Source organism: Mercenaria mercenaria, chromosome 9 (genome assembly GCF_021730395.1).
Source record: "Mercenaria mercenaria strain notata chromosome 9, MADL_Memer_1, whole genome shotgun sequence".
NCBI lineage: Eukaryota > Metazoa > Mollusca > Bivalvia > Venerida > Veneridae > Mercenaria > Mercenaria mercenaria.
Window position 1 is genome coordinate 8679539 of NC_069369.1, and position 26549 is coordinate 8706087.

General features: G+C 35.2%; 1 protein-coding gene across 1 annotated transcript; it reads left to right on the plus strand.

Moving 5' to 3' along the window:
• The first annotated feature begins 4975 nt into the window (after nt 1–4975).
• LOC123547048 (fibropellin-1-like) lies at nt 4976–9217 on the plus strand. The gene is made up of 5 exons (XM_053552002.1): nt 4976–5232; nt 5779–5910; nt 6443–6534; nt 7037–7162; nt 8305–9217. Exons 1-5 carry the CDS (start codon nt 5176–5178, stop codon nt 9215–9217), a joined length of 1320 nt encoding a protein of 439 aa, XP_053407977.1. The 5' UTR covers nt 4976–5175.
• The last annotated feature ends 17332 nt before the right edge of the window (nt 9218–26549 follow it).

Genomic DNA, 26549 nt, shown 5'->3' on the forward strand with positions numbered 1-26549 from the left:
GTTTTTCCCTATATAAGTATATGTAAACCGTGTGATCCCTAGGGCGGGGCCATATTTGACCCCTAGGGGAATAATTTGGACAATCTTAGTAGAGGACCCCTAGATGATGTCAAATACTAAATATCAAATCCCTTGGACCTGTGGTTTGGACAAGAGGCTTTTCAAAGTTTTTTCCTATATAAGTCTATATAAACCATGTGATCCCTGGGGTGGGGCCATATTTGACCCCAGCGAAATAATCTGAACAATCTTGGTAGAGGAACATTAGATTTTGCTACATACCAAATATCAAAGCCCTAGGCCCTGTGATTTTGGACAAGAAGATCAGAAACCGTTTAACTTTTCATGGCCAATGTGACCTTGACCTTTGACCTAATGACCTCAAAATCAATAGAGATCATCTGCTGGTCATGACCAACCTCACTATCAATTTTTCTGACACTAAGTCCAAGCGTTCTTGAGTTATTGCCCGGAAACCATTTTACTGTTCCTGGTCACTGTGACCTTGACCTTTGACATACTGACCTCAAAATCAATAGGGATCATCTGCTGGTGATGATCAACCTCCCTACCAACTTTCATGATCCTAGGCCCAAGGGTTATTTAAGTTTGAGTTATTTAACCGGTTTGCTGGTGCCAAACGCCACTCCTAAGCCCTATTCTTAGTCTTTTATGAAAATAATACGAAAGGGAACACAAAAAATGCATCCGATTCCTTTACCTTTGTATTGAGTTATTATTTGATGCGTATCCGGAATAAGCACACTTTTTGTTCAAAGCTTAATCTTCAGATTTCTTCGGTGTGTACTTTCAGCAAATAAATCAAATTTTTACCAACTTAACATTCATTTGATATTCTTCCTTGAGGGCATCAACTGTCTGTTTATACCGTACATTGATGAAATATTATTATATATTATACGAAATCATATGGAAACAGACTACGTATGTTTTTGTCAACTTTTTATTCAAAATAGGTCAAAATTTTATTAAAACATTTTCTGTATAGTACTTTAGGGTCACACGAGTTTATTTGTTAATACTTCGTATGGCATCATTGCTTTAAATCGGTAAGCAATAACCTCCGGAGCAAACGAGTCAAACTTACGATCTCACGATCATCGTAAAGCACAGCCGCCAATGTACATATGTTGCACCTAAATTGAATACCACATCAACAAAGTTATTTCATATCCGATTACACATTTACTTGCACTTGCCCTTTGTTTACTGATTTTTTTTTTTTTTTTTTTTTTTTTTTTTTGTTTTGGGTTTAACGTCGCACCAACACATTTTAGGTCATATGGCGACTTTTCAGCTTTGATGATGGAGGAAGACCCCAGGTGCTCCTCCGTGCATTATTTCATCACGAGCGGGCACCTGGGTAGAACCACCGACCTTCCGTAAGCCAGCTGGATGGCTTCCTCACGTGAAGAATTCAACGCCCCAAGTGAGGCTCGAACCCACATCGATGAGGGGCAAGTGATTTGTAGTCAGCGACCTTAACCACTCGGCCACGGTACTGATTTGTGCAGTGTTGCGCTGATGAACCCTGATTTCTCCTGCTTTTAGAACAAAACACGATTAAACCTTTCGTGAAAACTCTTTCCCTTGCAGTAGTACGTTTTTGTTGGAAAACTAACTTTTTGGGAACATACGAGCAAAAGATTCAATAGCAAGAGATGTTGCCGAAGTAAGACAAAAAACATGTATCCATGAGAAATTGTAATGCTTAAAACTGTCCAAAAGCAAACATTCCGAAATAACCATGCATGTCTCTCAGAAAGATAGATTTCAAATTGTTCAATTATAAGATGAACTCTTCTTGGAGTAAAATAAAGTGTCACTGTATAATTCAACAAGTTACTTGTTCTACTGCATGTTTATAGACCGAACTGATGATTTCCACAACGTTCAATGATATGGTAGTGATAAACTCAAACATTTTGAAAATAAAAGAAGCTGGGACCTGTTTCACAAAACTTCTTGTGTACAAGATTTGCAAGATATTTTGTACGTAATTCGTACGAAACTTTTGCGAAGTTTCTTAGTTTTGTTTCACAAAACAGTCATACAAAGCCAGTGCGAATGTTAGTAAAAATATTTCGTACGAACTTTTTTCACAGAAAGTGATCCGGTCTATTTCTCTCCATGTGATTAATGATTTCCTGTGTAAATGATAATATATGTAATGAAGAATAAAACACCAGACATACTTTACGGCAGATGTAAAATAAATGGAAGAAAATCAAAGTTTGATATCTTTTCATGATAGCTCTTGCAGCAGTATTTATAAAATTTGATAAATGTTCTTACTTCAGAGTAAAGAACTTCTCATTCTTCGTATTTCACTGATTTAAGACAAAAAAATAACAAGAGCATCCCGGCAATCAAGTGTCAATTTTAATATCTCGAAGTGTTTATTCAAAATCGGACGAGCTAAAGATTAGATATGATCAACAACTTGGCATCTCTTTATATAAAAGAGAAAAAGGAAATGTCTGGTATAAACGACGCTATTTTGACAGTTTTTCATACAGTATAAATAAATCAAAGACCGACAGACGAACATGTCGGTTGAAGAACAAAATATCCTGTTACTTAGGTTTTACAGGAGAAAAATATAAAGTGATTCAGAGTTCAAGATTTTAAATATTTTTAGTAAACAGATTAGTATTATAATCGAGTGAAGCTTATATTATAGCGGTTGATTAATTTTATATAGTTTATAGAACAGTTATATTTGTCAAAGTAAAACATATTCTTTGCCGCGGTTTTTCTCGTACTGGTTTACACTATAAACGAAAGATATGCTAACAAAGACGGGGTTTTCTTCTCTTTCTGAAGAGCAAACGCACCAGCAAGTACTGTCCAATAAAGCCACAGAGCTCTGCTGCCTAGGCTGCCAGACTGTTTTTTGACCAAGGAGAGAAAACGTAGTTAGTGTCCAATCACTCTTCTCCCTTTGTCCTATACATCACCCTTTCTTATGTTCTGTTTACTACCTCTTTAATAATTACCCTTTCATCGACAACTAATTCGCCTCAGAGAAATGAGAATAACAGATTAGATGCCGTATAAGATTTCTTGGGGAGCATTTGGAGAGCTGGTGGCGTCGGGGCGGGTTCTTTTTGTAATGGTCGAAAAGGGGGGAATGTTTTTCATACTTGTACGAAAAAAAGAACAAATGGTTTACAGCTATAACACGATTGCACAGGACCTTCTCAAAGAAACACAACATAGTAATGTTCAATACAAAGTTATGAATAGTGAACAGAAACATATTCATGAAACTCGTGTTTCACTTTTACAGTTCTAAATTAAATGCATTTAATATTCAAATGACAATGAAACCTCCTAAAGTTCTTGTAATAAAAACGGTGTTTCTATAGTAGTCGCAACTTGACCGCGATGGCTGATCTTAGGCTGATTATTCATATCGATTATTTCATTGTAAAAATAAGGGGTGCTTAGGGTGGCCGTGTATATTTAAATGGAATGAGTTTGTATACAGCGTTTTTACGTACACACCTTTTCAATGATAGGTTGTGCCTCATTATGTATTATAATACAAAGGTCAACCATCGCCACTATACGTAAGGAGTATTATTTAGTTGCTTTGTGTATTGTGTTTGCTTAATAAATTGTCTTCTGTATATTTTGGATTTCCAATATTGCTATTTTTATTTTCGCAAATCTATTTTTATTTGCACCAATCAGACGATTTGCTCGAATGTCAAAGAGTAAGAAGAATGTGCAGTCATTCCAGGGCTCGAACCCGGGACCCCTCGCTTGCAGAGCAAGTGGCTTACCGACTGAGCTAACTGACACGTTACGACATAAAAATTGTAAATATCAAAAACCAAGGCTAAATATAGATTTGCAAAATGTTGTAAGTTAAGCTCTGATTGGCTAGCGAAAGGGTTGTCAGAACGAGGCTATCAATAGCTCGTTCTAAGATCCTAAGCGTAGCGTAATAGGAGATGTACTTTAGTCAGATTGCTTGTTTTCATAACGTCTATACTATTCGAAACATTAGAATTATGAATTCTTTCACAAGCTCTTTAATTTAGCGACATGGAAGTGGGAAAACAATATCCATGCTCTGTAGTGAGTGTAAGTGAGTGTCACATGTCACTGCTTTACGTCTTATGAAAGTGTCGCTGGGTTCAAATAAGTCGTAATATCAACCAATCTATAAACGTATAAAACAACTATTTGTTGTACACAATTAGGCTATGATGAAATTTTTAGCCATGATGGACGAATTATTTATGAACTATGTTCAACCCACCAAGACCGTTTACGTGATGACACCAGGGCGAATAACTGTTCGTTATTTCACAATACACTTTTTGCATCTTGTCACCTTTGTACAAAAGGAACTCGTTTTTATAGGAAAACGATATTTCATTATTTAGTACATTGCACCAATTCATGGAAATTGGCCAGCATGTGCAATTTATTTCGAAATAATATGGAGCTATAACATTTTAAATTACTTAACGCAACTATGCTCATAAAACGTCCATTGGCTACATCACAGTCAAGCAATACAATTTATTTGCGACAGTCTAAATTATTATCTTAATGTTCGTCTATTAAAATACATTTCGAAATCCTACCAAATACTTGAACTGACTTTATTTCATCTGCAAGGTAAGACACTTACCTTTGCTTTCATTTATGTTACAACTGCTATAATAAATTGAGGTATATAATGTTTGTTTACTTCTCATTGCTTTGAACGTTTATACATAAATTAAATTCTGCAATAAGACTTTAAGATTAAATGAATACTGTATTGCTCTTTCGTGCTATTTTCCACATAACTGTCCCCATACAGAACATTCAAAAGAATTCAATGAGATCATTGCTCAGACCACTTACAAAGTGTAATCTTTAGCATATGATATATTGTTATATAAGACGGCTGACACAGATAGATAAATAGTTCATTTACGGTAATGTCAGAACTATTTTGGAACTAACCAATACGCAGTTAAATCTAATGATATTGGCTTGCATGCTAACAGTTATTTTTTACGGACTTTTTTCGTTACATTGATTTTATATGATAAATTACAATATTATTAAAAATAATATATCGCACCAAGGAAAACTGTTCAAAAAGTTGGAAACTATAATTAATGTTTGGCTCCAAAAGCCAAAAGGATGCGGAAACTGAACAGATTTATATCATGGATGGTTATCATACAGATATTAATCAAGGTAACTGGAATAGTCACTGAATAAAGATTGTTAATGCAGAGATTCACATTTTTAATGAGTTCAGCATATATTCGCCACGACAAATGATATTTCATTGGCACAGTAAAAGTTTTCTGCGAATAGGGATAGAAATTTGGTTTTTATTGTGTGCTGTAATGTTGAATAAAATGGCAGTTTTAAAATTAGAATAATCTGCTGAAAAGGAATATTCTACAAAATTCAATTTAAAAGGATTCCGATATGTTTTATGGCATTTACTATATTTTATATTATATATTTACAATTTAACTAAAATCTCCATACTGAAGCCAATATTATTCAGGTAAACCATGTATTTTTTAAACGTTTTTATCTATCTTACTTATACTCTTAGATACCCTGTTCCCATCAGCATACAAATAACGATAGGTGTTGTGACAGCTCCAACATGTGCAGTTAGAATACATAAAAATGACAAATCTCTGATGGTATTTTAACATATGAACCTATTCACCCCAAAAGCATAATTTAGCTTGAAATACAGATGGGTACTTTAAATATTTAAAGGTATCAGGTGCATCAATTACACAAGCGGCTAAGAACTTGACACAATGCGGCGACCTTCAGTGCTCTAACAATGCTAAATGCAAAGACGATGGACATGGAGGACATGTGTGTCGGTGTCATACAGGGTTTGCTGTCAGTATCTCAATTTGTTTACAGTAAGAATTAAAAGTTTCTGCCAAGATGAGCACTGTGTCATATTGTTATGATATACATCTTATATAAAGTTCGTCATTATAGAAACGGATGTTTCAAAAGCATATTCTGTTCCTTTAACAGGAGAAGTTGATATTATCTTTCTAAATATTTCTACAAGCACATCATTTTGTTTAGTTTATTGAGAGGAAATACATTAATATCACAGAATAAGATGAAATATACCATCAGTTACGTACTTTCAAATGAATCTACATTTTTATGTAATATTTCGTATGGCTATCATTAGTTATAAGCTCTAAGAAGTCAGTCAGCCCTTACATTTTGCAGCAAACGCTTTATTCCAGTACCAGAATTTGTCAAAATAAGTACTTAATTTATATGTTGTGTAAATGAATATTTTTATGAAAAACAGTATCAAATGCATGTTCTGATTTTCTAATACATGCAAAAACCGATTTTCTGTCAGTATTATTGCTTGCACTCTACTTCATATCTTGTCTTTTTTTAGGGAAAAACTTGTCTAGATGACTTTGATGAGTGTGGACTCGGAGATCCCTGTATGCACCGCGGTCGATGCCACAACAGTATTGGAAGCTACAGGTAAAGAAGATATTTTATTTCCTTTTCTCACACCATTAATAGTAAACAAAGAAAGAGTGTTGATGAAAAAAATCATTGCATATATTGACATTGATGATGATGAAAGGATAATTTCTTATTGCATTTCACACACCTTTATATGTTATTTTAAACGTACTCTGTTTCAACCGTTAGATATTATAAAGTACATAAATGATGGCTCTGTGAAAATGTAATAATTAAACTTCCAAATACACTTCAGCAGTCTTTCTTTATATTAACAGTATTTCGATTCTATCACATTACCATTATCAACAATTGTTCACGTGCAAATGAATATGCCACATTCCTGACATTGGTGCTCTGGGTAGTTACGAAACTTCACTACATTGTTACAACCATTTTAAAGAAATAAATTATAAACGAGATTGAACAAGACTGATTTGAAAGTATAAATGACCGAACTTGTACATCTGAAGCAAGCAAACAATGACTATACTTCTGTTTTGTATAACCTGTTTAGATGCGAATGTTTAGAAGGCTGGTCTGGTCCAGATCGTCATTGTGATATAAAGGATAACTCTACGACTGTCCACAAATGCATGCCGGGATGGATAGGTGATATGTGCCAAGATCAATGTCTGAACAAGTAATACTTGCTTTATCATTCATACATAATTATTTTTTTGACTGCCTTTGTAACAATTTAATTCAGTTTTATGCGCCGCATGATTTATTTAATTTTTGTAGCTGTCTCCAATATACTACAACGGGTCTGGAAATACAGACCGGATGCCTTACATCAGCATCAAATATGAGAAATGAATGTTTTTAAAGTGAAAGTATTTCTAGACTGACTGATACTGGTGTTGCAAATATTGCGGGAACGGACACTACTTTCGTATCAGTCCAATTTAGTAAAACAAAACGGCCATATTGTCACAGCGCTTGTCACCCATGGGTCACGGACTTCTTGTTATATTCTGAGACTTTGATAGCATTTTATGCTAAGTTTAATAGAGCTGTTATATACAACGACAGATGGCCGTTGGTGTTGAAAATCAACCATGTATCTATACACTTGAAGACGTCACCTTTCTTTATTAAAAGACATATTTTTACACGAAGTCACCGTAACGATTTCATTTACGTGGTAATCAGAATAATATATATACTTTTTATTGTCGAAATGGCGAGAAAATAAATTTACCATGGTAAAAAAGAAATCTCATCCTTCATTTAAGATATGTCTTAAAACACGTCAAAACCAAGTTTTTGGACAATTATGATTTCCTGATCCATAAATCAAGACGATGCAAATAAAGTTATACACTTGCCCAAAAGACAAAGTAAGTAACTATGTTTCCATGATGAAAAGTGTATGAAGCTTTGCAAGAGAACAATGGGAAAAAATTTTCAATTGTAACATTTGCAAGTTTACATTGACATTTGTAGGTAGATGTCTGACATATATCAATCATGATATTAACAGAGTACATGTATTGCAAAGGGGGTTATTTCTTAGCTGAGAACAGTCTTGAATTGTCCAACACTCAACTGTCTTTGTTGCTGTTTTATTTGTATCATAATTCACATACCATTATGGGAAATGTAGGTCGTATCGTACTGGGATCAGCAAATGGTAGATCTACATATAAAAGGCAGGTATTGGTATGACAAGTAAATGCGATAGATGCGTATATATATGTGCATAATGTGACAAGGAAATTGTATCCCAAAGTAAAATAACGACGTACATGTACAAGTTTTGTTACAATTTTAAATTTTCAGTTCCATGTGCAGACCAACAGAGGTTTGCAAAAAACGTGGAAGGGGACTTCGATGTCTGTGTGCTGCTGGATGGCATGGCATTAACTGTACGATTGATATCGACGAATGCACGAAAACTCCATGCCCAAATACCGCTACTTGCATGAATACACAAGGCTCATACGAATGTCCCTGTTTATCTGGATGGAAGGGGGACAAATGTGACGAGGATATTGATGAGTGTTTAATAAATCCATGTCAACATTCCTCAACATGTACGAATAAACAAGGGTATTACAACTGCACATGCACACTTGGATGGAAGGGAGACAAATGTGACGAGGATATTGATGAGTGTTTAATAAATCCATGTCAACATTCTTCAACATGTACAAATGAACAAGGGTATTACAATTGCACGTGCGCACTTGGATGGAAGGGAGAAAAATGTGACGAAGATATTGATGAGTGTTTGATAAATCCATGTCAACATTCTTCAACATGTACAAATGAACAAGGGTATTACAACTGCACATGTGCACTAGGATGGAAGGGAGATAACTGTACTAACGACATTGACGAGTGTACTTCAAACCCATGCACAAATGAAAAAACATGTTACAATATCCCAGGCTCGTTTGAGTGTAAATGTTCTCAAGGCTGGGATGGTGTAAATTGTACGAATGACATTGATGAGTGTAAAACTTTCCAATGTCGGAATTCAGGAACATGTATAAATACTAACGGTTCCTACAAATGCAAATGTGGCTCTGGTTGGCAGGGGGATGACTGTGGGGAAGATATCAATGAATGCGACCAGAATCCTTGCAATGCCACCGTTTTTTGTATAAATAATCAAGGATCTTTTTCATGTACTTCGACACAGATGAGTTCAAAGGGTAACGTATATTCCTCAGTGGACATTTTGCAGTAACGTTATTGTTGAAATATGTTAACTTATAATTATTGGTATGCGGCAAAATTACAACTGCAAAAACTATCTCAGCCTGTAGTCTATCAAAATAGTCTATCTAAAATATGTTATTAAGCTGAAACCATGTACATCCGTCAGCCCTTATGTAAAGAATGAAAACCTTTGACGTCAAGATTTGTTTTCAAAACGGGTGTAAAAATATAATAACCTGACTATTGAGACTTATGTAAGATACGTGTACCTTATTTTCAGGAAGGTCAGATACAAGTCAAACCAAAATTATCTTATTCGCTGTGCTAGGATCTCTATTGATGGTATGCAGCATAGCCATCTTTCTTGGAATCATGAAGTACAAATGGTAAATAACTGTTTTTATTTTACACAAAAATAATGTTCTTAGCCTTGCCTTTTTTCATGACGCAAGCATGTTAAACGTGGACTGGTCAGTTAATTTTTCGTAGCTGGACTTATTTTTATATTTGGGATTCTCTGTGCAGCCTTCGCATGACGCAGTGCAGTTTAAGACTGGTCATGCCAGTGATAGGGGTCAAAATGAAAATATAATCTCTCAGTGGCTTCTTCAGATTTATCTTTTTCCATATTGATATTTGGTTTTAAGTTGACCATCATTCTGCAAATGTATGCAAAAGATATGTTATGTGTATATAGTTCATTGTTGAACATATTTTTGATATTTAAGATGACTGGAGCAATTTTATACATGTAGAGTCTTAATCTATTACAGTTTAATTCAAGATATTCAATGGTCATCGCTCACTAAAATATTTTACCTTTATATAATTACTTCAAATGTAGAAAATTATCATCAGATGTATATAAGTTAGTTCAATATATAAATGAATTGTGTTTGCAGAGTTACATTCATAATTACATGTCATGCAGTAACTGTTGATTGTTAAAAAACTTCCAGTTTTCAGCGGCTGTACACATTTATACTTTGTTAAGCTATACATGTATACAGTTTGTACTATTTTAAACCTTATGCATACTGTTGTTACACGTAAACTTCTTTATCTTATATTTGCATAAACTATATATAGTAACTGTTCATGCTTTCAGATACGAAGTTAGAGTCTTATATGCCTTTAAAATAGTATCTGCTTGTTTTTAGAAGTCACTTGTCAACCATATGTGATTGGCTTTTGTAGGAATGCAAGTCATGATGTTACTAAGGTATCACCTGACGATACAGAACATTTTGCTATAAAAGGCAAGGAAGCATCACAACAATCTCAACAACAACAACAACAAGACACCAAAAGCAAGATTAGATCAGAATCACAGACTATTGGTAGAAAAAAGAGTGTTCGAGCGGAGAATCGTTTTATCCAGCCTGAATGGAACTTTTGATGTAAAATCCATAAATGTACTGAGTTCTTTATATAAGAACGTATCTGTAGAACATGTATGAAAAAAAAACTGTTACCACATGAGTATATATCTTACTCGTACACCGCTTTTCATTGATTGCAAAAGAGCAATATAATTTGCTCAAACTAAAACGTGTTTAGCTTTTTATAGCTACGTTTTTGTAAATATACGTACAAAATAAAGATTTGATTCAATAAGAAAACTTCATTTTCATTTTAACAACTAACAAAATATGTATTCCTTTTATTAAATAACCAATACTCTCGAGTCTGTTTTCGTCTAATTTAACACGGTTCGGAGTTCAGATTCGCAGAAATTGGACCAGGAGGACGTTTGCCCTAGAGGCTGAATGTCTGAGCATCCAAACGATGATAACTCACAAGAAAATTGTTTAATTTCATTCTGACATGGTGACGGTCATTAAAATGATGATAAAAAATATGCAGAGCTTCATTCATCAAAATAAAAATTAATGAAGCAGGCGTCATGTGCCTATCTGACGTCATAATTGAAGTGAAAATGTTCTCTCACCAGTCCGTGCGTCAACCATTGTTTATCGCAGACAACACAACGCTTGCCTCCTTCTTTGTTTAACTGACAGAAAAATCAAGCCATGTTAGAATATTTTACCATCTATCATCAAGACATCAAACGAAAAATTAGATCAGAATCACAGACTATTGGTGGGAAAAAGAGTGTTCGAGCGGAGAATCGTTTTATCCAAACTAATTTTTAGTTGTCAAACCCTTCACGTTCTATACACTCTGGTTGAAATCATCTTAAAATGCTACAATGTTTCTCGGTATTTCTTTGACGTCTAGAAACGACGTCTATATCTAGGAAGAAGTGGTCGGTTTTCAGTGTATCTCACTAAAGAAGACAAATCCCATGCTAATCGCGTTTTGACTTTAAATCATTGTCTTATTAATCATCAGGAGACGTTCATAAGAATAACAGCACCACGGACAAGTGAAATGATGTCATAAACTTGACGTCAGTTTTGGTGTAATTCTCATATTTTTGCGTAACGTACAAATAAATACACAAATATTTGCTCCTACACTTACAATGCACGTCTAAAAATGTAACTTTAATATAACAAATCTATTGTTGACTCTTGAGCCATTGAATATGATGTGATATTCACCAAAAGAGTGATACTGACCATGACGATACTGTTGTCTTCTTGTAAAGATACCTTACTTTAAGTCATATGAATGCTTCATAAAAATTCCTCATTGATTTAAAGTGAGTAGTATAATTATTATCATACTCCCTAGGAATTTGAGTTCTCGTGAACAAAGGAGCTATTTTGGTTTTCTGTTGATATGATAACTGGTATTCGCATTGGGGTGCACCAAAGGCGACTAGACGCTAAGTGAGGTTTTGTTTAATGACAGACGAAATTATCAAAACAAAACAAAAAAAACTATTGCTAAAATGTTACCTTTTTATTGATTATTTTAAGACATCAGTTTAGGCTGTTATGTTTTTTAAAGATAAATATGTAGAAGCATGAAGTTTTCGGTACAATGAAAAAAAAACTTTATTCCTTAGAGAGTGATATGAAGAATGTTCGTCTTCCAACTATGAACACAGACCTAGGCGTCTCTCGTTGAATATTTCTCATACCATATTCTCAGGAATACATTATTATATTATATCCAATTGCTTAATAGACAACGAAATTATCTCATCAATATTTGACGTCGTGGGAGGGAGATAAAGGTATGTAATATTTTTGATAACTCGTTTTTTTTAAATAATACTTTAAAAGCATTTTTTTTTAATTTTATTCAACTAGTTTAATAGATTCAATATGATAGATGATATACGAACAAAGATAACTTTTCTGTAATATATGCGTATCAGCCGCTCGAATACAATGTGTGCAAGAGAGTTCTTCTGCGTTTTCCATTTTCGGGGTTAAGATTGCCTATAAAAGATATTACCCACAAGTATTATTTTTAAAAATCAAACGGCTAGGGTCAGAGTCTTTGCCGTAAATAGGAGACCACATTGGGGCAAAGAAATGTTCAAAGAGTGGATAGGTGTTGAGCATATAATTAGTGTAACCTTAAAAACGAAAGGTACATACAGCAAAAAAACAACAATCCTCTAGTGTGCATAGCAGAGCAGAATCACTGAAACAAATGATAAGAAAATCTCAAAAGTGACAGTCAACATTCTAGGATTTTCGATATGCTTAAATATGGCAAATATCCTTCCGGTCAACACATCATACCCAGTGTGGTCAACATGAAAACATCGTTCTTAGCCATTGAATATGCCGATTTAAATTTCTTTATGCAAGAGTTGATGATTGACTGTTAGAATTTTCAAAAGGAAATTACGTGTCTGTGCTACTTTAGATATCTTTACATGTTTAACTGCAATTATTAGGTCAGAAATATTTCTCATTACTGGGAACTTGTATCCAGTTACTCTCGTTGAGTGTTAAGTTAGAGTGATTAACTATTGAAATTTCCATTTCATACAAAAGCAGACATGATATATAAGTCAAGATAGGGTTTACCCAATTAACAACGCAAAGCTATGCTTGACATGTAAAAAGTAAAAACTGTCTTTTCGAACTTCACACGTCAATTACACCGAGGCGAGGGACTACCCATTTTCACAGCAATGCTTTGATGAATTGAACAACATGACCCTTATTGAATATTATACATTACTTTTACGGTAAAAATTCATGTTATGGAAAGCACAAAGGCATTAAGATTTAATAACAACCGATAATAGTTCTTTCTTTAATACTTTATTATATAGTTCACACAAACGTTCTGTTCATCCAACGATTGGCGGGCTTTGTCTGCAGTCTTGTGTACATGTAGTGGAGTAATCACTGGAGGCACAAAATGTCGCGTTACAGTAGATATCAAGTCCTTGGTTAAACGTTAGATACTCAAAGTCCCGTAATACAAACTTAAGTTTCATGGGATGACTGTGAAATGATATGTGTACTTTTGTCAACTTCGCAACTGAAAAAGAGGTAATGCATAATCCTAGACGTTTTCAGTGAACAGCTGAATTTGTACAACTCAGAAGCAATGAACCTGAAAGCAAAGATTTTCGTTTCTCATTCACTTCAACTTTACACTTCCAATGAACAAATCTAAATGGCCAAACATTAAGTAAAATTTACTGTTCCATATAACAATCAATCGGATCGGACTTTTTATTATTCACCAAGTCATTCACGTTCTTTAGGAACTTACGTGTATTATCCTAAAACATATATAACTCATTTATTATAGCATCGTTTCTATCTCTACGTCTTTATTCCGGTCACAAAACTTGAAACGGAGATAAATTGATGCCTTTTAGTTGCTAGAGAACTGGTAACATTCCGTGTACGTATTATATAGACAAGAATGATTTTGCAAATTATGGAACATAAAATCTTCTTTTACGATCAAACTGGTATTTGGAGTTTTATAAGTGGTAACTCAACACATCAAAAGGAAAAAACAATAGAAACGTCAGTCATACCCGTCTCTGATTAGGGCATGTTCTGTAAAAGCATTATGTAGCATGTATGCAGGCGCATTTTTGTATTCCAGTCCGGTATCGATGTTGATATTTTCACGTATATATTATCCCCAACCGTGACTTTAAGTGGATTGCCCGGAACCTGATTCAAGAAGTTGTGATCTTTGAAGAAAGTTAAAGCAATATCGTGGTGCCCAGTGATATTAGTACTATGGTTTTCAGCTTCGTGATGCAAGTGCGACGAGATAGTCTCCCCACTGGCAACGTAGCAGGCGATATTGTATGTCCAAAAATGTTGACGTACTGTAGTAGGGTCAATAGGGTCAAATGTAGCAGAGAACAAGACGGAATATCTTTGTTCCATCGACCTCCTAAAACCGGAATTGATATGCATTTACTTTCAGAAGAAAGTCGTTGTTTTAGTTTGTAACTTTAGTCATGACACTTTATGGATAAAATTTAAGAATAGATGTATATCGTCATCTTCAATAAAATAGAACAGAGCCAACATTGTAAATGTGTAGTATTTTAGAACTTTATTCGTAATACATTATATAATGAGGTACAATCTACATCATTTAAGAGGCATTTAACAAAATATATCTTTTAGTTACCTTTTCAGTGGTCAGGCAAGAATTGAAACTTTGCTGAAACAATAAAGTGTCACCATGCAGTGTACCCTTGCATTTTGCAGGACTGAGATATATGTCCTTTGGTGTTATACCAGAATACAACAACTGTAGAGTGTTAATATCCAAACTTATATTCCAACCATTACTTGTGCATTTAGCTCTTACAGCATCTTCCAAGTGGAAATGTTGAACTGGAATAAATTAACTAGGGCAAATAATAAGTGAATTGAACAAGACTTGCTGTATGTAAAACAACATCATGAACATTGCTACCATTGTAAAAACTGCAAATTATTTCTTTGACAAAAGGGACTAAGTAAAATTTAAGCAAACAGATCAAGGTTAGACTGTTCGCATGTACTAAATATTTGTTTTATACAAGGTGGCAAACATTTTGTTGAAACAAAGATTATTCTACAGCATACTCTGAAATCCCGAAAATAAGCCGCGACTTATTTTAAATTTTCGTAAGGATTTGGTGGCTTATTATCGAGACCGGCTTATTTTTGAGTCCGGCGAACTTTTGAGTACATATATTCAGTAACGGTTTAAAAATCGGCGTATTTTCGAGTCTTTCGAGTACCGAAAGACTGAAGATATGGATTCCATATAGTTTGCTTTTTAGTCAAATCATCGACGTCGATAAATACTTATACTTCTGACATACCAGTTTTGTTACAATTTATTACAATTTCCTAATGAAAATTATCCAATGCTAACAGATAATTACCCATTAGATAGTTTTGTGTGGCCTAACAAACAAATACACCTATGATTTAATCGGCCAACGAGTATGAATAACTTACACAATAGGTGATAAACACTGCATTGTGTTATAAAGACCGGTCACTTTAATTAATAGAATTACTGACGTGACAAGAAGTGATTGAGACAGGTTTTTTTTATTTTATTTTATTTTTTTATTTTTTTTTTTTTTGCTTTTAAAGTTTTAGTTTGTTCATGGTTTTAAATATCAGCACAACTTACATTGTTTTAGGTGTTTTTATTCCAAAGTATGTTTTATTGCTATTACGTGTGGAAATAAATCTGCTGAGTACACGTTCAACTTGGTAACTTTTGCTATCTCATATGGTGTCCTAACATAGTCATTGATATCATAACTGGTACAAAAAACTGGACAGCTTATTTTTGAGTGCGGCTTATTTATGAACCCTTTTTGCCTGTAGTGAAATGGTGGCTTATTTTCGAGACCGGCTTATTTTCAAAACCGGCTTATTTTCGGGATTTCAGGGTATATTACTATGATAAATAATATACTTTAAACAATGACTGTTTATTCTTAATTACTGCCACACTGTAAAATAGGTCTTGGACGGAAACAATTTCTAAAGGGTGTATATGATCTTATCGTTCAAGAGTGAAATCAGTCTTGAATGTTTTATAACTTTATTCCATTTCATTACAATGTTTGTGGAATAAACGGAAAATACAGCTACAAGATCTCTGAAAATAAAGTTAAGTTAGATTAATGAATACGTCAACAAGTTATTGTTATACTTTTCTAAAGTTTTGGCCTCCGTGGCCGAGTGGTTAAGGTCTCTGACTTCGAATCACTGACCACTCACCCATTAAGAAGCCATCCAGCTGGGTGGTTCTACCCAGGTGCCCGCTCATGATGATATAATGCATGGAGGTACACCTGTGGTCTTCCTCCACCATCAAAGCTGGTTCCGTAAAGCAAGAGCTAGAGTCGTGAGAATAGTTTTTGCACATTTCACTTCCTCTCGTGAACAGACTCAGTCAAAACAAGTCTGCTGTTATTCTGTTTGGTGCATTCTATGCTGCCAAAAGATCTTCTTTTAGATTTTATTATGTATAAATAGCTGAATAGCTGCTTTCAAAAGATACATAGCTATTCATTGCGATATAAGCGTGTACTGCCAATCGTGTTTTCTTCTAAGATGGACAAAATCTCACTTCAAAACTATAACAAATCAAGTCATTATTCGTGTTCAAATAATATACTCCTCAATACCTTCGTCACAGTTGATACCAGTCCATCCATCTGTGCAGTTACAGAGGTAGGAGCCGCCTGTATTTATGCACGTTCCAGAATGATTACAAGGTTTCCTCAAACATTCATTTATATCATCAGAACAGTTGGCATCTTGCCATCCGGCCGGACACGTGCATGTAAATGAACCGTTTGTATTTATACACACTTAATAACTTTTGCACGGGGTTTTCATGCATTCATCTACATCAGTGGTACAGTTAACCCCTTTCCACCTGACTTCACATAAACAACGCAATCCTCTTCCTCGTTTTTTGCAAACTTGGTTTTCTCCACACATAGTACTTATAGAATAAATAGATATATAGATATATAAATGATATTATAAAAATATAACATTATCGTGGGGGTGATATGAAGAACGTTCGCTTCGAGATATATGAATATCGACCGAGGCTATATTTTATTATAAAAAACATATAGAGGTCAAACCATTTATCGGTCAATCTATTGAACAATATTAAGGCAAAACTTGCATTTTGCCTTGCTGCGTACGCATGTCTCTGTCTGACAAAGAAACTGTTTGATTTTGCCATTCGGAAAACCATCTTGCATTCTTACATGTGCATGCCTCTACTTACTATTCAGTTTGATTTGATCGAGCTTGTTTCATATATTCGTCTAGCTTTCGGTAATCTGACATACTACATTCATCATATTGACAAGTGGTTACTTACACTTGCCCTCTTGGAACGTCAATGATTAAAACGACATCTAGCATTCGGACATGCTGTAATCTGACATACTATATTCATCATATTAACTAGTGGTTACTTACATCAGGTCTTCTTCGAGTGCCAATGGTGTATACTTCTTGAAGAAAATAACTTTATATGTGGTTCGTTAAATGTGTGATTGCAAGGAGCTTTGATGCTTACATGATACGTTTTGACACCATGAATTGATTTCGTTTCAAAATACATTCTCAAATTCTTGTTCAGGTGGAGATAACCCCTTGTACTGAAACACGGAAACACACGAACTGTACCGAGATCGTTAAGGCTCCACGTCCGGTAACCGGACTAACAACATATATTGCTATTTGAATCCAAGTGAAGATGAGTTTTATTTTTGAGACCCTACCTTAAATAGCGCGCTATAAATAGCCTACAGAACTGAATTATGTCAACGCATACATGTACGCTCGGGAATTATTGACAAGTGAGATATATTGGACATTTCGAGAAATGTGAGACTCGTACACTTTTAGCTGTTATAATCCAGGTAGTTTCAAATGTTAAACAAACGTTATTGACACAACTAACCTATAGTCAACTTAATTCGAACTTTGGGCTGAGTAAACACATTTCGAGAGAGAGAGAGAGAGAGAGAGAGAGAGAGAGTTTAATGATTAAAAAGATAGAGTTCATGTAGGGGAGGTTTAGGAAAGGGGGAGGGAGGCGGTGCCCAGGCCTGATCCAGTGCTAGGTGACCCGTGGCTTGTCCCCTCCACTCTCCCCTCCCCTTCCTCCACCCGGCTTAAAGGTTTCAGGGGAAATAGATTTAGGCAAAATATTGATGTTTAGTATACAAACTCGTTCTCCGCAAGTAACTGCCAACTTCTTCACATGAATGAGAGGTGGGACAAATAATATCAGACCGTACAATGTCATTTATCAAATCGTCACGGATAATTTACGTCCCGCCTGGGTATCGAACTCGCAACCAAGGGATCCGCAGATCTGTGCTCTCCCTATTGTGCTGAGCGCATTAGGCTTGATTTGAGGAAACTTGGTGAGGGCAAGGAAAGTTACAGAAGCGTCTCAGAGACAATAGTCAACATTTTTTAGTTCTTTACTTAACGTTAAATTTACAGCAGATGCACAAAGTTAAATTAGCATTTACAAGGACTTTTTCACTATCTGTTATTATAAGTGTTAATGAAATTATTCAATCAGCACAATTAAATATACATGTAGAGTGTCAGTGTGTACACTTTGGTTAACATTTCGCTTGAACATTTTCTAATCTGAAACCTGTCATAAATATTCGTGCCTTTGAACTTTGGTGTTTTGCAGTACCAGATATGTGTTTTACAGGATTTTTTCTTCAGAGCAATGTGGTCAGCATTTGTCTCACGTGAACTGCGGAGTCATTTAGATAATGTACCTGGAAGTTGATCACATGTTACTGGTTTTTTGATACCTACAAGGTGTGTATAATTATAATTGTTTTTAGTGGACCTACTTTGCAAATGCGTGGCTCTGAGGCTGTGTTTGTGATGCTCTATGCTTCCAAGAAATCTACCCTTACCTATTGTCTTTTGTCCGTCCGTACGTCCGAAAAAAGGTTTGTGATGCGCCTAGCTCAAAAAGTATCGGATATAAATTGATGAAACCTTGCATGTGTCTTTATCATGATATGAACTTGCGCATCTCCTATTTTTCGTCTGGCTCCGCCACTTTTTCCAGAGTTATGGCCCCAGAATTAGTCAAAAATGCACATTTTCACATTGTGACGCGCCTAGCTATGAGTCTTAGTAATGATATGAACTTTGGTACCTCATATTTTTCGTCCGCCTCCGCCCCTATTTTCAAAGTTATGGCCCCTGAAATAGTCAAAAATGTCGATTTTCGCGTTGTGACGCGCCTAGCTCAAAAAGCATTTTACATAAAGTGATGAAAACTTGCACGAGTTTTGATCATTAGATCAACTTGCGTACTTCCTATTTTTCTATTTTTCGTATGGGTCCGCCCCCTATTTCCAGAGTTACGGCCCCTGAAATAGTCAAAAAATGCAAATTTTCACCTTGTGTCGCGCCTAGCTCAAACTATATTTATATAAATTGATGAAACATTGAAAGAGTCTTTGTTATGATATAAACCTGCGCACCTCCTATTTTTTGTCTGGCTCCACATCATATTTCAAAAGTTATGGCCCCTAAAGTAGTCAAAAATGCACATTTTTACCTAATGACGTGCTTAGCTCAAAAAGTATTTGATATATTTAAGTTCATGAAACTTTGCACGAGTCTTTATCATGATGTGATCTTGCACACTTGACATTGTTCTTGAGATTTTAGCGCTAATTACACAGTTTCTGCCCTTGAAATAGCCAAAGTAGTGGATCTGTTGTTTGTGATGCTGACATAGCTCAAAAAGTATATGGCCTAGAATAATGAATCCTTTATGTAAGAAGTTTGTTGAGATTTTACCCTCTTAAGACTGCAAACATTTGAATTAGTGTCCCTTATTTGTGACAAATAAACCAGTAGGGGCACACCCTGTGTCCTACAGACACATTCTAGTTTTTTTCACTGTGTTATTGCCCTTTGATTATTCAACATTCTTACTTTCGAAATAAAAGAAAGAAAGCTGGAGGCTTGTTATTTATTCAGTGTTTCTGGGTTGTGTGCCGGTACTTAATATTCTCCACTCCTAACTTGAACTGAATTAGGAGAAGAGGCTGAATAACTTTATACGCATTGTTTCATGTCGAATCATACGGGGACCGTTATCAAACTTTCAACCTGTTTGTTCATAGCTTTATACGAACACACTTACATCGGGTATAATCACTTCGACAAAACATTTTTTTATCTTAAGACAAGTTCTCATCTTACCATGTCCCATTTATTCTATATATTCCTCAAACAGTTTCCATCCAATTGAAATGAAACTTGACGTACATCATCAGCATGAAGTGGACATGTGGATATATTTTTTTTTTTTGAATTGATTTTTTATTCTTGAGATTATATCGTTAAAAGAATATGACAATAATTAAAAAATTTAAAAACAAGATTGTCTACAACTGGGAGCGAACCCGTAGCCCTGACAAAACCAGAGATTTCTGAACCAGCGCCTTAGCTCTCTCTGTCACCGCAGCAGTTGACTTTTAGGGTGATTTTGTTTATTATAACCACTGATGATATCGTCTGTATATTTGTTTATCACATGTTTGAAGTCGATTTTTTTGATGTTTCGACAAGAAAGGTTAACATGTGATAAAAAGTATATTACATTTGTGACCTCCCATATTGAATTTATAAAACTCATTGAATAAAATTGAAATTATGTTTAGCAGAGCCTCGCATTTTATAATTTTATTCAACTCGTTTAATAAATTCAATATGAAAAGACACTCATATAATATCCTCTATTTACAAGATTGGATCGAGCACCAAATGTTTGATCTGTCCGATAAGTCAAACCCTTATGCGACATGTTGTTAACTATCATGATGCAAGAATGGTAAAAAGCCATTGAACAGTAATTATATCTTAAATACTATTAGTTTTTTCGTAAAAACACAACAAATTCGAGAAAATAATGAGACACGTATATCGGAACAATATATTTTACTAATAGTTTAACATAATTGCTACTCTGATGAAAATAGAATATATTTTGTATAAAGCAATTTTCTAGTGTATTATTAGTGAGAAAATAATGAGACACGTATATCGGAACAATATGTTCCAGGGAGCAAGACATCAAATATAGAAAAATTTAAGATTTACTCGTTAATACATTGATCCTGACACCAATCACCTATCCATCCCGGCATGCATTTAGGAACAGTTGTAGAAGAGCCCTTGATTTCACAATGAACATCACCAGACCAACCTTCCAAACATTCACAACTAAAACCAATCGGCGTGAAGTTGGCAGTACAGCAGTAGCAGCAGTAGTAGCAGTTAATAGGAGGTCCCTACGGAACCTTTATCTAGGGTTGAGACCGGGTGGCCGTTGTAGAGGGTGGCGGTCTATGGGGAGCCAGCATAGTGGCTATTCCGGGAAAACTCTTGTTTACTCGCGAGCGGGTCTCAAAGTTGGTTTCAGGCCATTTTCGGAATTTTTCAATTTTTCCAGTTTGGACGCCCCCAGCTCCGCCCCAGACCTTTATTAGCGGATCGGACCGGGTGGCCGTTGTAGAGAGGGTTGTCCCCCACCAGGCACGGGTGGCCGCCATTCCGGGAAAACTCTTGTTTGGGAGGAACCCGGGTCGAGGTGTGAGGCGGGGGTGGATCGGTGGTGGCCTAAAATTGTTCCAGCAGTTAATAGGAGGTCCCTACGGGACCTTTATCTAGGGTTGAGACCGGATGGCCGTTGTAGAGGGTGGCGGTCTATGGGGGGCCAGCATAGTGGCTATTCCGGGAAAACTCTTGTTTACTCGCGAGCGGGTCTCAAAGTTGGTTTCAGGCCGGGCGGTGTTTGCCGGAAAACTCTTGTTTTTAAGAAATCGGGTTGGAGTGGCTTTCTTTCAGCGGTAAATACACCAGAAATATATACGAAACTTGTTTATTGCTCTTGTTGGCAGTAACAAGAACCTTGTTAATTGCTGTCATAAACGATTTTACTGCTAGTAGTAACAGGAACCTGGTAAATCACTTTCATAAAATATTTAACCGCTGGTAGTTACGCGTAGAAAACTGGTAAACTGCTCTTTTAAACCATTTGACTGCTGACAGTAACACAAGAAAACTTGGAAACTGCTTTCATTGGTAATTACACTGCTTGAAGTAACAGAAGTCTGGTAAACAGCTCTTATAGACCACTTAACTGCTGGCAAAAACATAATTGAGACTGCTGGTCTTACATAATTTATATGAGAATTTTAAACTGCTCGTATATACCAGTTAACTGCTAGCAATAACAGACATAAAAACCTGATCCAAAATAGTTTACAAGCTGTACCATTTGCACTAAACAATTTGCATATGGGACATACTATTCACTTTGGAAACCCTTTAACAATGTTTACATTTTGCTTTTGAGAACGAGTTTGGCGATTCAAACCGTTGTCAACCTCATTTAATGGACTTTCGGTAATGAATGTTATTTTGTAGTTTTCAGTTAATATATAAACAATGATATGAACATGTTAGGAAGTTTTTATCTTAGCTCAAATAACCTAAATTTACAAATATATAAGCATATGTATTAGTCGATGGATACTGACCAAAGGGTTCACAGAAATTTCGAAGATAAAGCCCAAAATGTTATATGGATAATAGTCAACATTGTAAACCGACACGAAAAAAAAGGCAACAAGTGTTGTAATAGTCAATATTTATAACCTACTGATGTTTAACCATACAGATTTATATGTATACTCAAAGTAAACATAACAGAAAAAAATTATCTTCAAAAAATGAATATCGTCTGAGATCATATTTCTTTCCATGCTTTAACGTCAGTGCAGTCAATAACGGGTATAGCCACCATTTCTCGGTATGACAGCCTATACAAGGGTGGACTTAAAGGTGGAATTTATTGTTGCCCATACTATGACTCTGTCACCATTGTACGGATAAACCTCACGCACACAGTTATTTGCGAAACGTTTGTTGCGGCGTCTATATTCTGACCTATCCGTCAGCGTGATGGAGATTAAATCTTGATTCGTCGCTAAATACAACAGTTCCCCACTGACGTCGTCGGTTATTTAGAGCCCAGCGTTGCTTTTCTTGACGATGACAAGAGCCTGACATTGAGTTGGACGACGGAAATGAATCCCGCGTTTACGCAAACAATTGGTCGTCCGGGATTTCCAATTACAACATGTGACGCGGATTGCGACGTCACAAAGCTGTCACGTAAATGACGTTGACGTATCATATTATCTTGACGTATGCTTGTCAGACGCGGTGCAACTGAACGTGGACGGTCACCAGCTGTTACTGTAATGTTAACACGTTCAACTAACGCCGAAATTGTTAATTTCGAAACATTGTATCTGTGAAATTCCACCGATTAAAAGTTCCAAAATTCGATTTCTCTCTGCCATATTTAGCCTTGGTATTTGAATAAGGAATTTAATCGGTGTTAAGTATATATCTTGTAAATGAGGCAATGTATAGATCAACTTTATGCATCGAGGCGTGTCTACACTTTTAGGTCATAACAATACTGCGATAAACACCGAAAATAGCGGTTAAGTCACGCCTAATTGGCGTTGAATTATACACAGCAAAGTTTGTATTGATTCGCCTCGTGGTAAAATAGCACGAGGTTCACAAGCATTTTGTGCAGCGCCATTTAGATGACCGGAAGCGAAATATGGAATATAAGTATTGGTGTATGCTCTTAAAACGAAATGGTGAGGAAATATAATTGTTGCGTTTATTTTTCGTGTAAGTTTAGTTTGATATTTGCATATGCTGTTCTTAAGGTACAATTTTGTATATTAGATAAGTATACGCATGAAATGTGGTAACTTATTGCTGTAGCATGCTCAATGCAATGTATTATACATGTGGTCAGTAAGAGAGGTCTTGGTGTACCAATATGTACACCTAGGTATTCAGAATATGAACAGGGATTGTGCTATTAGTGATGATAAAAGGTAGTTGACAATCAAATACATGTATGTATTTTATATGGAATATGGAGACCGTGGGGTAAAAAGGGACAGCGGGGGGAAATAATATATATGCACATGTGTACTTGATACCAGGAAGGTGTACAAAACTGGTCAATCTGTTATGGGATGTCAATGAAAAAAGTCCATTTTGGTTATTATCCACTTTTAAAGACAACCCATGTAGGGCATTATCCATGGTCATTTTTGGCTATTATCCATTTTCATACACAGATCAATATAAATGGTTTTGACATTAAAACGGCAAAAGTAAACAACTTACTGTAAACTATGACAGATAGTGAAATGGTAGAGTCGTATATACCGTGAATTACAAGCATGAAAAACAATTCTAAATATTTGTTATGATTTTTCAAACTAAACTTACATGGTTTTTGTAAACTATTTAACATATTGTGTATTGTTTTCACAAAAATACAGTAAAATAGTTTGAGTTCCATGGAAACAAATCGCCATTCTTTCTTTTTGCAACATCTGGGGGTTAAAATCACTTATCAAGCCACAGCAACTTACCGAAAAACGTGAAATTTTCAAAATCGTTGATCGGCCATTTTATAGCATGTTGGAGTTATCACATCACTTTGTATTATCCGGGTAACAAGGGTGTTCAATGTATCCTCGAGATCCAGTTAACTTTCAGAAAGAGAAAATATAGCTTCTCTGGTCCCAGTCAGTTAAAAAGACTAAAATGTCACTGCTGATTTGTGAGACATGAAAACAGAGATTTGAGTATATATATGCAAATGTTGAACCAGTATGAATGTGTAGTACAATTCGGGCTCGTATATAAAGCAGCATCGAAACTAATCTCATTGGGTTAGTGGACTTGCTGTGGCATGTGTGTGTTCGTTTGTACTGCTAGGCACTTTGCCATAATTGGTCTGGTATATTGTGGTGGTGATTTAGTTCGTATAAATTCTCTCATATATATATATATATATATATATATATTTCAAAATGTAAACTGCCTGAAGATATGTGTACAATTGAAAGCGCTTGCAGTAAAGAACTAAAATAATTGAAAAACACAGAAGTCTGCTGCTGTTAATTCCTTGCAAATTGAACACATATATATATATATTTTTTTTTCCGATTCTGTCCAATAATAAATATAAAAGAAAGAACTCAACCGGTTTCACTGCTTTATTCTGTAGTTTGATGAATAATGTTAAAATTAACTTTTGTCATTTCTGAATAATTAAAAGCCAGAAAAATATTTGCTGTAGAGTGCTTTTATATTTTTAATGTTTGCTTGAATGGTGGTTTTCAAAACCAAATGTTACATGATGTACATCATGTACATAGTAAAATATACAGCAGCTCTAGAATGGTTAAAATATTTAAGTAGAATTTCATGTTTCATCAACTGTTTTAACCCTAGAAATGATTTTCATATTGCTTACACAATTTAACGACGTGCAGAGTTTTACCTTCAGCCACGCTAGTTTAAGGTCATTCTCACATGTCACATCCAGACAGACTGTTCCGTGTATATTTTGGACCTATGACATAATCTGTCGGGGGCAAAGATTAGTGCAGAGATCAAACAAATTTGTTTGTCTTACACTTTATATGTTTTCATTATATGTTGCTTCATCCTTAACCATCCAGCTGGCTTACGGAAGATCGGTGGTTCTACCCAGGTGCCCGCTCGTGATGAAATTATGCACGGAGGGGCACCTGGGGTCTTCCTCAACCATTAAAGCTGGAAAGTCGCCATATGACCTATCATGTGTCGGTGCGACGTTAAATCTAAAAAAATAAAAAAATAAAATAAAAGCATCCTTAACCTGTAACAACACCAATACATTGATGATACAGATGGTTTCCCTATTGTCCTTTTCTTTAAAAAATCCAAATTAATGAATGTAATTTATTTGACTGGATATAAGCAGATTGCGGGTTGCATGAATGGAGTGTAAGCTTTTAAGCTGTAGGTTCAAAAAGAAAAAAGAAAATGTAGGTTACCCAAAGTCACTTGGATTACTTTTGTAAGTATAGATTAGTTATCTCATTTTTATGATCAACTATTAATAAAAGCAATTCAACAGCATGTTAAATATGTCAACATCTGTTTGAAATTAATTTTCATTCTATTTGAAAGATAAGGTACTAAACTCTTGGATTTATTTACCCTCGGTATTACAAGTTTAAATACAAATCTGTGTATTTTGTTATGTTTGTTCACTTTTTACACCTTTGAAAGGCTCTAAATAAGGCAAACCCTGCTAAGAGACATCTAGATTAAATACGTAGACAACTGCAGAGATTCTTCGTGTTATTTTAGAGATGACGGCACTAAATATAGATATGATTTTGTAAGGAATGAATTGATTTGAAGTGCGTATTTAATTATACAAATAAACATATGCACATTGATTGCAAACCGCTTGTCATAGTAAATAAATGCTTTCATATATAATAATTATGTTAGATA

Bases quoted from the DNA above. Each gene is read 5' to 3' on its own strand.
- LOC123547048 (XM_053552002.1), top strand. From the start codon at position 5,176: ATGCGGAAACTGAACAGATTTATATCATGGATGGTTATCATACAGATA. The intron at 5,911-6,442 runs GTCAGTATCTCA...GTCTTTTTTTAG, and splicing joins GGTGTCATACAGGGTTTGCT to GGAAAAACTTGTCTAGATGA. The intron at 6,535-7,036 runs GTAAAGAAGATA...TAACCTGTTTAG, and splicing joins AACAGTATTGGAAGCTACAG to ATGCGAATGTTTAGAAGGCT.